Source organism: Cornus florida, unplaced genomic scaffold, assembly GCF_030987335.1.
Source record: "Cornus florida cultivar Cherokee Brave unplaced genomic scaffold, ASM3098733v1 CherokeeBrave_3.0.0_Hap2_Chr06, whole genome shotgun sequence".
NCBI lineage: Eukaryota > Viridiplantae > Streptophyta > Magnoliopsida > Cornales > Cornaceae > Cornus > Cornus florida.
The window spans coordinates 74,607,697-74,620,770 of NW_026775576.1; the positions used below are offsets into that span (position 1 = coordinate 74,607,697).

A 13,074-nucleotide genomic window follows, 5' to 3' on the forward strand; every position below is an offset into this window, starting at 1 on the left:
CACTTCTTCACTGTGATCAAATGATTCAAGAGGTAAACCTAGGGCTGCAATTCGGCCGGTTTGGCACTCATCTCGGGATGTATAAAAAATAAATCAATTAATACTGCACACATGACTTGAACCTAAAACCTTAAACTTAATTCAAAACACATTACTAACTTGACTACCACACTCTAATAACTTAGATACAATTATAAATATATATAATATTTTCGGACTCGGGTTGGGTTTCGGGCTTCATCCATCTAATCCCAAGCCCAGCCCGAATTGAATTTGGGCTCAAAATATATAGTCCAGATCCAAATCGAAATTAAAAAAACATTGCCCAAGCCCACAAAATTTTGAGCTGGGTTCGGATTATTTCAGGTTGGGCCCGCCCAAGTTGCAGCCCCAGGTAAGCCTCACTTTATATTCTATCCACAAACATTTCTTAAATAAATGACCTTAATCTAGGCCACAGTCGAGAACTGGTGAAGCTAAGCAACGGCCATGGCCCTCTCAAATTTCTATGAAATTGTATTTATACCCACAAAATATTACTCACTTTTAAGATATTGTTCCTAAAATTTGTTAAAATTTTCAATGGATCCCCCCAATTTTTTCCAAAACACTAATATATTGACCCAAAATATATAGTTTGAAAATAAATTTAATTTCTGTCTCCTTAAAATTTAAGAATTTCTCAATTTAGATTTTTTAAACTATATGTGATAATGTTGTGGCTCGAATTTGGTGCCGAGTCAACGCGACTCGCTTATGACCCGACGACCCGTTGGATGAACTTTGTGTGGACCCAAGCCCACCAAAGCTTTGGGGGTTCGAAATCTTACTCCCAAGAAAATTTTTTGACCCATTTTTTGTTCATGGGTCGTGTACCATAATTAGTCTCTTGTAACTCAATATATAAAAACGCTCAGGGTTTGGAGTGGTGTAAGAGAGAGACTCTGAAATTTGTATAGAAACAGAATGAGGAGCTGAAAACTGGTAATCTCTGATGATTTTATGTATAATGAAAATTTTTGCCGGATCTCGACTATGGACGTAGGTTATTGCTAAACCACATATAAATTTTTGTATTCTTTATATATTGTGTTTATTTTTTTTGTTGTGATTCTTGATTTTATTTTGAGTTCGGTGTGTTTGTCATAACTATATGTTTGTGATTTTCTTTGTTGTTTACCCATGGTCCATAAAAGATGATAGTCAATGTTAGACGCAACTACTTAGCATATCACATTTTGTTCAAGAACGTACCACTTTACTGCACGTGTACCATATTTTGTATTTTTCATGAATTTTAAAGTAGTTAGGAAAAATGTTATATATATAAAAAGTAGTTTTCATAATTATATATATTTTTAAATGAACGCTTTCAATAAAATTTTAACTTGTGCCAAAAATCTTAAATGCAAAACTGTATTTCTACCGTACTAAATCAACCTTGCTTTGGGAATATCGAATAGACAATTTAAATTTAAAATTGGAACAAATTTACTTCAAAATTTTAACTAAAAAGAATTTATTTTCAAACCCAAGCCAATGATTGAGTTCTCCCAAACATATAGCATAAGTAGTATTTCCAAATCAAAAGTTTTTTTTAATTTGTCAAACCAAATGCCAAACATGACAATAAAAGTTTCAAAGATGGAAAAAATAGATATTCCTACAAAAGTGACATACTCATATCGTATTTGTATTAAATATTGATATTCGTGAATAATACTTTCTAAGCGTATCCGTAAGTTTAAATTTGTTTATACATATTTATTGTGATTTATTATAAAATTTATCCTTGCAAATTATATAATATGACTCAACTCTTATTTTGTTTGTTAAAACATAATATTCAATAAAGGAATGTTAATAACAATAAATAAGATACAAGCAATTTTTTCTTCTTTTTTTTATTTTTTTACTAAAAGGCACTAATTTAACAGTATAATAATCAGTAAAAGGACTTTGTTGAATTGACTCGAGTTCATGGAACGAGGAGAATGGGAGGCCTTTGCATTCAAGAGGAGCCTTGTCATTTATAGATAAGGGTGGCAATTCGTTTTCGCGAATCGTAATCGTGTCGTGTCAAGGAAATTATACTAAATAGGTCAACCCGAGCACGACCCGTTAATAATTGTGTCAGGAACTTTTAAAACAAACACGACCTGGTCATTAAATGGGTTGCACGTAGGTCAACCCGAACATGACCCATTTAATAATCGTGTCAGGAACTTTTAAAACTAACACGACCTGTTTATTAAACGGGTTACACGTGTAACCCATGTAATGACCTATTTACAAAAAAAAAAAAATTATATTATTTAAATTAGTAATAATACTCAATAAAATAATAAATATTAAAAAAAAATATAACTTTTAATCAACCAAATTACTAAATAGTTTATAATTTACAAAAGATTAAATTATAAGACACAAGTTTATATAATATTTTTAGAATTTAAATATAAATTTATTTACGACATATATAATTAAACGTGTATAAACGGGTTATACAGGTTGAACCCCTTAACCCAAACACGACACGATTAACTAAACGGGTTAATCGTATCAACCCGTTTATGACCCGAACCCGTTTAAGATCAATCCAAACCCATTTAACTCGTATCGTGTTCGAGTCGTACTGACGGGTCATGTCAACTTTTGCCACTCCTATTTATAGATACCTACATGCAGTTCCGTGCCTAATAATGGACGGTCATATAAAAAAAATTCATTTCCTTGATAACAGAGAAATGTAGTGAAACTCTCTATTTGCTTTTATAATATAGAAATGGATAGTTTTCAAGAGAAAATAATAATTGTTCATTAGTCGGGTACTATAGTATTGTAAACTTAAGAAATTATTCAATGTTTCATGACTATTTGATACTTCGTGAATTAATTCAATAAAAACTAGTGGTGAGAATTTTTTATAATAAATTAACAAATTCTTGTGGAATTATTTTCTTAATTGAAAAGTTTGGATTTAAATTAGTTTACCTAGTAGTTTCTTCTGTGAGTCTCTCACTTTATTAGTTTCACCCACACCCACTTTATTTTTTTTTTTTCAGAGGCTTGAACTTTCACAACCTACTTTAAGATGACAGAGGACCCTTGTTCTCCTCCAGTAGGTAGGTGTCACAAACTTTTGAATTTTCATTTATTTATATATATATATATATATAAAATAATTTCATATACTCCATTATTGTGTAACGTGCATATATATACATAACTGTATAGGTATATATGGATAATATGTTATCCATAAAGATCCCCAACACAAAAAACGCTTTACTTTCACAATGGCTGTTCTCAACGTCTCCTTCTGTTCTTCCACACTCCCTCCAAATCCAAAACCTCCACTCTCCTTCCACAAACCTCTCCTCCTCTCAGTAACCCCACAGTCCTCTCTCTGCTATCGCACGCCTCAGGTACAGGACTCTCACTTCTCACTCGATCATTTAATCCTTTCATTATTCTCACTTCTACAACTCTTATAAACCACACTCCGCGCATCTTAGCCAATTCTGCCCATACAATATTTTTTTACAGGGACTCAACCAGATTGGACCTCCCCAAAATCTCATTCTTTCTTTAGGTGAATCGGTGGCTAAAGCAAGCTTTCTTGCTCTAATCTCAGCTTCGCTCTGTTTTGCAGATCCTGCACTTGCGTTTAAGGTAATTAATCTCTTTAATTTTTATTAATTGCGAACTTAGATCTGTTAAAATTTCACTTAAAACATTTATGTTGTGTCGGGAACACCAAATCTGGGATTTGGAATTGGAATTGGAAAAAAAATTAGTTGAAACTTTGAAGTAAATTTTCTCCATTTCAAGCGCACATTAGCTCCCAAATGTAGTAGCATTATTAATTTTTTAATATGGGTAATAAGATATATGATTTTGATTTTATGGTATTGTATAATGTTCCGAGGGTTTTTTTTTTATTTATGTGGAATTATTTTTATTGATGGGTTCTGATAATGTGGAAAGGGTGGAGGTCCATACGGTGCTGGAGTGACGAGGGGTCAGGATCTCACTGGGAAAGATTTTAGTGGGAAAAGCTTGATCAAGCAAGACTTCAAAACGGTACAATTTACACACACACACACACACACACATGTATGTGAAATGTATGCACTACAACTTCTTGTTGATTTACTATAGTTGAATTGCTGAGTTTGTCTGTGTTGTTTCAGTCAATATTGAGGCAAGCTAATTTCAAAGGTGCAAAGTTATTAGGAGCTAGCTTCTTCGATGCTGATTTAACAGGTTTATTTATTTATTTATTTTCTCATTTCTTTCTCATACAGTATATGAACTTATAATTGATGAGCGCACACCTTCAATTGCTATATTTGTGTTGCAAATGCAGCTTGGACTCATGAAAATGGGATTTCTGGTGTTGGGTCAATACTTCATCTTAGACCACCACGTAGTCTAGTGGTATTCTCTATAGTAATGGTTCAAGTTCCCGTGAGGACAAATGATTATAGTGGCAAATGTATTTGCGAGTTTGTTGCCAAAAAAATAAAGTAAATAAAAAACTTCTTTATCTTAGGACCCAATTATCTTAAAATAGGCCCTTTTATGCACCAAGTCTAATACTTAAGGCTATATCAATATGACCTTCAATGATATGCTACCCAACCCCACAATACTGTCTGGTACTCTTCCTTTTAGTTAGGAGACCATTAGTTATAAGCTTTATGTTTAATACACCATTACTAGGACAAAATTCTTTGCTAGCATCCTTAAAATGTCCTACTATTGTCAGAAGTCTAACATTAACTGTTTAACCAGATTTAATTAAAATGCATTTTTGCTGTTTTCTGGGTCACATTTTTAAAAATTTAAGCTAAAACCCTAGTCATGTGCCTCAAAAATGAAAAGTCATTAGAGAATAACTTGCTCAATGAATTTACCTTTTTTTATTTTGGTCCCCACATAATGTGATTTTAGCACTTTGTGTGTAAAATTTTTGTTTCACCATCCATTTACCAATTCTTATATATAATTGATATGATAATTTAAATTCAATCGATAAACATAAGTAAAGCCCCAAAACTTTGGATAATGTAAATGGTTTGAGTCATCTTGCGGTTGGTGGGCCTGGAGATTGAAATAGTGTTAAATGCATTTATGTTCCTTCGAGGTGCTGCTTGTTTTTTTTTTCAATGACTCTGATTTAGTACATGCTGAGTAGCAGTGAAGTTTTCTGCTGAAAGATCATCAAAATTGTCTTAGTAGTTTGTATTACGGGTGATTCTACTATATCATATACAAGATATGAAAGTGTTTATATACTGATCAAGAAAAAGAAGACGAAATTAAAGAACTAAGAGAAACATAAAGGAACTTGGTTATTTGAAGAAACTGTTTATGATAAACTCAATTATTAGGAAGATCTCGTATCTCTATGAGGATGCAAATTTGTTTAGTGTTTTATCTGAGAAGCAATATTAACAGTGTGTCCTTTGATCCTTGTATATTCTTAAGCCATGGACATGGAATCCTTTTGACTTTGCTTCGCGTAAATTTCATGTTTAAGTGAAAAAAGAGACAGGAAGAGTATACTAAGTTCATCCGTGCCTGTCTATGGTTAGTAGTTTAAGAAATGAACAGGTAATAAGCTCAGGAATTTCATGTTTATGCAATAATTTCTTGTTTCTTTTGGGTTGTTAATGTAGAAAGAACATGCCAGGCAACAATTAGTTTGTAATGTGATATAATCTCCTGGGTTTTGTTTGTCTAATTGAACAACCAAATAGAACATTTGTGTCAGCTCATTCTGGTTCTCTCATTCTGTTAAACATATCATTAGACCTTTCGTAATTCAATTAAGAAACTAATTCAGGGGCTGATCTTTCTGATGCTGATCTCAGAGGCGCAGACTTTTCCCTGGCAAATGTGACAAAGGTGATTTCTAGTATAACAGTTGATACTGAGTCTGAGAATTCAGGTTTTCTGAGCTTTTAACATTTATGGCACCGGTTTGGTAATATACTTGTGCTTTTGTGAACTCCTTTCTGCAGGCAAATTTGAGCAATGCTAACTTGGAAGGAGCACTTGCCACAGGCAACACCTCTTTCAAGGGATCAGTTATAACAGGAGCAGGTACGTTCAATTCGAACATTATGTAACCAAGTTATTTCACAAGTCGGAAAGTCGATTAAGCTTAAAGGAACAACATGTCAAGCAGACTAAACAGTGCATTCATGCAGTTGAACTAAGGAGTTTAAGATTTTCTTTATTCTTTTTCTATTCAGCATTAGAATGATCAATCTTATGCTTTGGGAACACCGAATCGGAACCTGATTGGATTTAATCGAACTTTCAACTAAATTAATTCGTTGCTCCCAAACACAACATTAGTGTAAAACTGATTTAATTAAGACAGTGGTTCTGTAAGGAAAAGGTCTCATGTTTATCTCTCCAAGAAGAAGTAAGAAGATCTAAGCCTTACCTTGTATTGCATGGGCATCTAAACATCCCATGATAACAAAATGTTCCCTCACTCATATTGGCTTTTGTAATGCAATTTTGTCTTCCATGCCATTCCCTAGCGTCTGAAGAAACCACATTACAACTCCAAAAGATATATTTTTCCCATTTTTTACGTGACAAGTTTATTTCTTCATGTATGACTCACTATCCATTTTTTTTTTGGATTGTTAGACTTCACAGATGTGCCTTTGAGAGATGATCAGAGGCAATATCTTTGCAAAATTGCTGACGGGTAAGATATATATGTCTTTGTATATATATACTGTAACAAATATTTCTTCCTATAAGTTTCATTCATATATGTAATGCTTTGTTGTTAGGGTAAATCCTACTACCGGTAACGATACACGAGAGACATTGCTTTGCAGTTAGCAACTCATTTCTACCTTCCTGAGCAGGTAATTATCATGGTCTTAAAGAGGGAAGCAGGATTACTGATCTGTTACAGCTGCAATTTTAATCTTAGAGTTGGTAATTATTTTGTTATTAACTGTTTATGATATGTAATTATTATATATTAAGATAACAATATTGTGTCACTTTGTTCCCTTCTTACCCTTTTTCATATGAACTAATAAGACTTGCATAAGCAAAAAATATGATGCAACAAATCACACTTTACAGTTATTCAATTATGTTTCCTTTTTGTTTACTAGAGTATGAACTAATAAAACTTGCAGAGTTCATATCTGAACAAAAATAAAAGAATATAACTCTGTTTTCATTTTGCTTAATTATAAATTAACTAAAATAATTAAACTTATCTAGTTATCTTAACTACTGGAAAGAAAGAAAGAAAAAAAAAAGATCAGCAAATAAAACGATGCCATATGGTCTTGTTATTTGGACAATGCTCATTAGATCCAAGTTTTATATGAAGAAAATAGTCACAATTGTTACTAATGAATGTCAATAGCCTCTACTAAGAATGTGATTAACCTCAAATTATTTTACAATTAATTTAATTGGGTGGAAGCCACCTAATCTGTGTCGAAAATCAGGTCAGACAACGCGTAGGAAACCATAAATTACCAGTCAATGTAATAGTCACAATTGTTACTAATGAATCATGTCAATAGCCTCTACTAAGAATGTGATTAACCTCAAATTATTTTACAATTAATTTAATTGGGTGGAAGCCACCTAATCTGTGTCAAAAATTAGGTCAGACAATGCGTAGGAAACCATAAATTACAAGTCAAGGTGATTAATTATAAAGATTGATCCTCTATGACCAATTCATAGATGTCCACTAAGGGCACTGTGTGTGAATGGAGGGAGATGGATGTGAAGTAACACTTAACACCATCATCGATAATGGAAGTAGCCAGTCACTACTTTCAATTTGGTCCCTCCATTTTGGAAATGCCCACTAAACAATATATAACACTTACTGGAAGGAAAGACTCTCATAAACTATCCCATATAACAAGCACTTGTGATTGTAAAATTGAATCCTTTGTAACACTCAGCCATGACTAGTGAGGTCACAGTGACCACCACCACCGTGCAATGTCACTGTCACAAAAATAAATTCCACATAACATATATATTTCATCACTAACACCAATGAAACAGCCATCCCATGAATAGATATTGCCTCTTGTTCATTCGATATCGAGTTCATTTTTCTTAGTAGCAGCAATTCATTCTCTTTTGTTATCACTTCTAATCTTTCTAAAATTTCAGATCATATGGAGTTATAATAGAATGTGTATTTTCTTCTGTTCAAAATGCACCACAAAAATCACTCTAAAAAAAAAAAAAAAGAGGTCTATGATCTTCAAATAGAGAGACGGGAGAAAAAGTCAGTGTGCTCTTACTTCATTCAAAACTGATTTTATTGTATAACTATATCTACATGGCATGGAAATGAGAGTGGGCTGACCTCTAAGAAGTGATAGTTTCCCGAGGCTTACACTGTCTAATCTTAACACGCATCGCATTGTTCGTCAAACTCTTACTGATCTCACAACACTGTCTTCGCGGTGCCTGCACATACATTTAAATAGGTTTTGTCATTCCAATAGTTAGCAAAAATCAAGCTAGAGATTTAATATACACTCCTACTTTCCCAAACTTAAAGTATTTAAGGGAGAAAAGCAAAAGAAGAAAGAAGATTATGGGCGTAGAAGCTTCGAAAGAAAGTGCAAATAGTTTCTTTGTGGACCTTTCTGATTGTTCTAATTGAGGGCAGTGAAATAGCATTCGGAAAGCAATTAGTAGCTTTGTAATATAATGTGTTTTATCTTGTGTACAAGGCTACGTGTATCTAACCCTTTCCGGACCTCAGAATGCCGGGACGCTAGCCCTTTATTTTTGTGTGTAAATTGATTTTGGAAAAGAAACTAGACATAGCAAATAGGGGGGAAGGGGGAGAGATACCTCACTCCATTCTTCTGGGTCCATCTTCAATGCCGAGACCCGAATTGTATCCACAGACATTGCAGGGGCATAGGGTGCTTTATCACATATCTTTGATGGCTCAGCCACATGCCTCCTGTAAGTACTTAGCGTCGAACCCTTGCCATCCTCCTTGACCTGCTCCAGAAAGTAAATAATCGGCGAGTCACACGGGTCAGGATTCACGGGCCGAGTGTTGAAAATGAAAGGTCCATCCTGCCAACTCCGCCATGTCTTGAAAGTCCCCAACGGTGTCTCCAAATCCTTGGCCGTCAACAACCATGGGTATAGCTGAACTGTATAGCCCCATGAGACGGACACTGACCAACTTTGCTTTGGATGGTAGCAGAAACTTTGCTGCACAGTTCGGGCAGGGTCAACCCGATAAGCTTGCATCAAAGACCCTAATGACTCCAGCCGGGTCTGGTTTGGGAACAACGGTTCAACGTATTCAAGGTGATGGAGCGACACAAGTGGTGTCAATGGGTGTGCCGCCAAGAGACCATATGGATCCCCTCTAACATCAATCTGACAAATTATCACAACATAAAGAAATAGTTAGCAAACATATATTTACACGATATATTTATATTATCTTGTAGTGTCATATGTTTAGGTTCAGACAATACAAAAAATATACATTAAAAAATATAAAAAGCAAAACTAACTTTGTGAAGCTTCAGTTTAATGTAATAAAATAAAGTTTCAGCCTGGCCAATTTGGACCTAGCTATGACCTTTAGCATTCTTGAAGATTTTATTAAACATTAGAACTAGAAAATTAAGTATTATTGTACTAGTAGTTAGTTAAGGCGTGTCTTGTACTGCACAGCTATCGAGGGTCGTGATTCAAAAAATTCTATATGCCCCAAATTTATTATCCTTGGCTTGATCGTAACATAAACAACCATCTCTCACTAAACTAATATAAGAAAACCACCTTAAAATCAACTCGTAGTGATAAATGAATCTACATTACTCGTACTCATATTTTCAAGCCCGTTAGTATCCAAAACTCGAGTCAAATTTGTTAAAAGTAATGGGCATCATAAGAGTAGTGCGACTTCACCCTACAGATTCTAACCAAAATCCTCCGCGAAGACGGCCGATTGGCAAGATATAGAAAGTGGGATCCCCACTTATCGCTTGCATAATTGACGGAATCAGAAGTCTTAATGTTAGAACTTGGGCTTTTACAGCATTGTCTGGATATCAATTCCTTTAAATGACACGATATGAATTCCAATACTGTAATTCCTCTGGATGGATAGTAAAATTAAAGGTGACCATATCATTGAGCACAACCCAATTAAATTCTTGCATAGAAAAGGACCAAAATTGAACATTTTTTTCTATCTTAACCCACACGGCCTCAGAGATAGTACTAGACCAAGTTTTTTGTAAAAGTCAAAAAAAAAACATCAATGACATGTCGTACTTTCTAACTTAACCCACACATCACGCCAGGAGGACTTGATCAAACTATTTCGTTCATTTTGGTTTAGACCAGACTCAACTGTAAATAACAAAATAAAAATAAAAAAGCTAACCTTTTGGGCACTTGGACTTGCTTTAGCCAACCAAACTATGTATAAAAAAATAAAAATAAAAATAAAAATCTTAAAAGTGCATGTGAGATAGGGACACGTGGTATACATAATATGGCAAACATTAATTAATTGCACCCAACAACAAAAGAATAACTTTATTCAATTATATTTCATAAAATGCGGCACCACAACTTTTAAAATTTCAAACTATAATTGCTTGTATTAAAGTTGCATAAAGAAGAGAGAGTATACCTCAAAACGAAATGAGTTTTGTTTGCCTAAAATTGACAAAAATATATCCTTTATGGTTGAACTTCTGTAATCTTATGTAGACCTAAATTGGTTGGCTCACTAGGAGGGGACCGATAATACATATATTATTAAAAATATATATAATGCTAGACATTGCAAAAGTCTATGTCCTAGTTGTATCTCCTCTCTTTTAAAAGTAAAGTATTCAGGTCTCCCAGTGAGGACAAAAAGAAAATAAAAAATCATCTAAAAATTATCCTAATTATTCCGTGATTCTTCTCCATCATGGACCGAGATTATTAATAAGAATGCCTTTACAGCAAAAATTATATTTATTATTATGTATACTAAGATAAATACTATAGTTGTAAAATTAAGTAGTTGAACTACATCAAAGCTTAATTTCCTTAATTACCAAACTACATTTCCAGTACCAATACCAATACCAATACCAATATATGTGTGTGTGTGTGTGTGAGTAATGGTACAAATAAGAATTTTATTTTATTTTTTGTGCCACTCCAATGAATACTGTCCAACAATAAATAATATTCCGTGATTATTTTAAATAGTGTCTGATAAGAACTATACTTAATAGAGAACGTCCCACATGGTATTAATAAAAATACTAGAATAGGGTGTCGGTTTTGTAACAAAATTTGATTTAGATATATACACACACATGTATAATCTCTATAATATAATCTATAAATATATTATTATTATGTATATTTTTGGCAGATCCCAACTATAAACCTCGTTCGTCACAAACATATGATACGTTTAGGGCCAACAAAACTAATAGAATACTCCTAGTCCTTGAAAGTTGTACCGTAGAAAGCAAGAGAGGCCCAGTCAACAAACATTCCACGTGGCAGAAAACCAGTTAGGTGGGATAACCACCCGGTGCCGTCGTCCCGGTGAAAGGCACAAATCTCGGACTTCCACCACGTGGACACACCACAATGCAACACATGTACAACCAAACCTATCTCGACGCAACACGAAAACGTACCTGGTGAAACCCACGTTCTCTGGTGAGCGAAACGCCGATCTCGCTCACACACGCCCACACCCTCTGATCAGAGCCGTAGAACGTGTGGTACCGATCAAGACAGCCGTCCAAAACTTTGACCAACTCCGCCGCCAGCGGATAGCTGACCGCAAATCCACCACCGCCAAACGCCATGCCGTACGAGTGCCTCACATCTTGCTCCACGCTCTCCGAAATCCCGCCAATATAGTACATCTGTCGGTGATCGTAGTTCGCTAACACCGAGACTAAGTTATCAGGGAAAAACACGGTATCATCATCTCCCATCACGAACCACCTCACATCCGGCAAACCCAACCGGAAACTTTCCATCACAATTCGGGCGATCCGAACCGCGGGGCGTGAGCTGGAGTACTTGAACCGGGACCAATCCTCGGAGACCCGATAAGGAGGGGAGCTCTCAGGCCATGGCTTATTCGAATCGGGTTTTCCGTCTAGCCAAACATACCCGCGGGTGATGCCGGGTTTCCACCAGAGCTCGCTGTAGTGGCGCCGATTGTGCCAGGTCTTCACCGACCCGGCGATGCCGAAGAGGACGTGGGAAATGTTGGTGGGGTTGAGACTGCGGGCGGATCTTTGGACGGGTCTGTGACATTCGGGGCAGCCGAACCAGCCGGTTTGAGTGGCGAAAGCCGAGTACAGCACGAGTGAAATGGAGGTGAGCAAGAACACCAAGAGAGCTCCTTTCAACAAGGTGGCGAAAAAATCAGTGTTCTTCTCGTTCGGGAAGAGAGCGAATTTGAAAGATTTGAGCGAGTTGTGACTCGGGTCTCGGGTCAGTGCTGACATGTTGGTTAAGACCCGCCAAGAACTTCACGAACCCAGGTTTTTGCAGAGACCAAGAAAAGCTCTCTAACGGAGGAAACAAACAACTTTCTGTTGCATGAAATTGACTGTTGATTGCTTTATTGTTGTGGCGTCCGTACAATCAAGACTGATTGGATGGGTCGGAATTGCAGGTGTGGTCTTTGCTGGTTAGGGGGAGAGAGACCTTTTTGTTTGTGGAGAGAAAGAGAGAGGGTGGTTGGAAGCAAAACCCAGAAGCCTGCTTGTGGTTAATAAATGACAGAACAGTCCCATGTGGCCTTGGCAGTGGACGTGTGGACTTTGGGCCCTTTTTGGTCTTCTGTGACGAACAAGTCCGAGTCACTCCGGGTCAATTCAACTTGAATTAACTACTCACTTAGTCCCTGTTCAGGCCCTGTAATTACAACCATTGGCCCAAGTCAACTCATTGCAAATCTCTTTCAGACTTGGCGTTATGGTTAGTCTTTAATTTCAAATTTCAAATTTAAAAAATGAAAGAATAAAA

The 13,074-nt window shown here is 35.6% G+C and overlaps 2 protein-coding genes across 2 annotated transcripts; one reads left to right on the plus strand and one right to left on the minus strand.

The window, feature by feature from the left end:
• Positions 1 to 3,245: 3,245 nt before the first annotated feature.
• LOC132312079 (thylakoid lumenal 15 kDa protein 1, chloroplastic) lies at positions 3,246 to 7,043 on the plus strand. The gene is made up of 8 exons (XM_059810322.1): positions 3,246 to 3,428; positions 3,550 to 3,675; positions 3,991 to 4,086; positions 4,197 to 4,269; positions 5,855 to 5,916; positions 6,033 to 6,114; positions 6,676 to 6,736; positions 6,825 to 7,043. The coding sequence occupies exons 1-8, from the start codon at positions 3,300 to 3,302 to the stop codon at positions 6,874 to 6,876; spliced, it is 681 nt and encodes a 226-aa protein (XP_059666305.1). The 5' UTR covers positions 3,246 to 3,299; the 3' UTR covers positions 6,877 to 7,043.
• Positions 6,959 to 12,840, minus strand: LOC132312078 (uncharacterized). The gene is made up of 3 exons (XM_059810321.1): positions 11,724 to 12,840; positions 8,890 to 9,435; positions 6,959 to 8,496 (listed from the first exon to the last, which is right to left on the minus strand). Exons 1-3 carry the CDS (start codon positions 12,549 to 12,551, stop codon positions 8,395 to 8,397), a joined length of 1,476 nt encoding a protein of 491 aa, XP_059666304.1. The 5' UTR covers positions 12,552 to 12,840; the 3' UTR covers positions 6,959 to 8,394.
• Between the last annotated feature and the right edge of the window lie 234 nt (positions 12,841 to 13,074).

Coding starts and splice junctions, on each gene's coding strand:
- LOC132312079 (XM_059810322.1), top strand. CDS start 3,300: ATGGCTGTTCTCAACGTCTCCTTCTGTTCTTCCACACTCCCTCCAAAT. Junction 4,270..5,854: donor CTTCGATGCTGATTTAACAG/GTTTATTTATTT, acceptor AAACTAATTCAG/GGGCTGATCTTTCTGATGCT. Junction 6,737..6,824: donor CTTTGCAAAATTGCTGACGG/GTAAGATATATA, acceptor CTTTGTTGTTAG/GGTAAATCCTACTACCGGTA.
- LOC132312078 (XM_059810321.1), bottom strand. CDS start 12,551: ATGTCAGCACTGACCCGAGACCCGAGTCACAACTCGCTCAAATCTTTC. Junction 9,436..11,723: donor GAGAACGTGGGTTTCACCAG/GTACGTTTTCGT, acceptor ATAATTTGTCAG/ATTGATGTTAGAGGGGATCC. Junction 8,497..8,889: donor ACCCAGAAGAATGGAGTGAG/GTATCTCTCCCC, acceptor ATGTATGTGCAG/GCACCGCGAAGACAGTGTTG.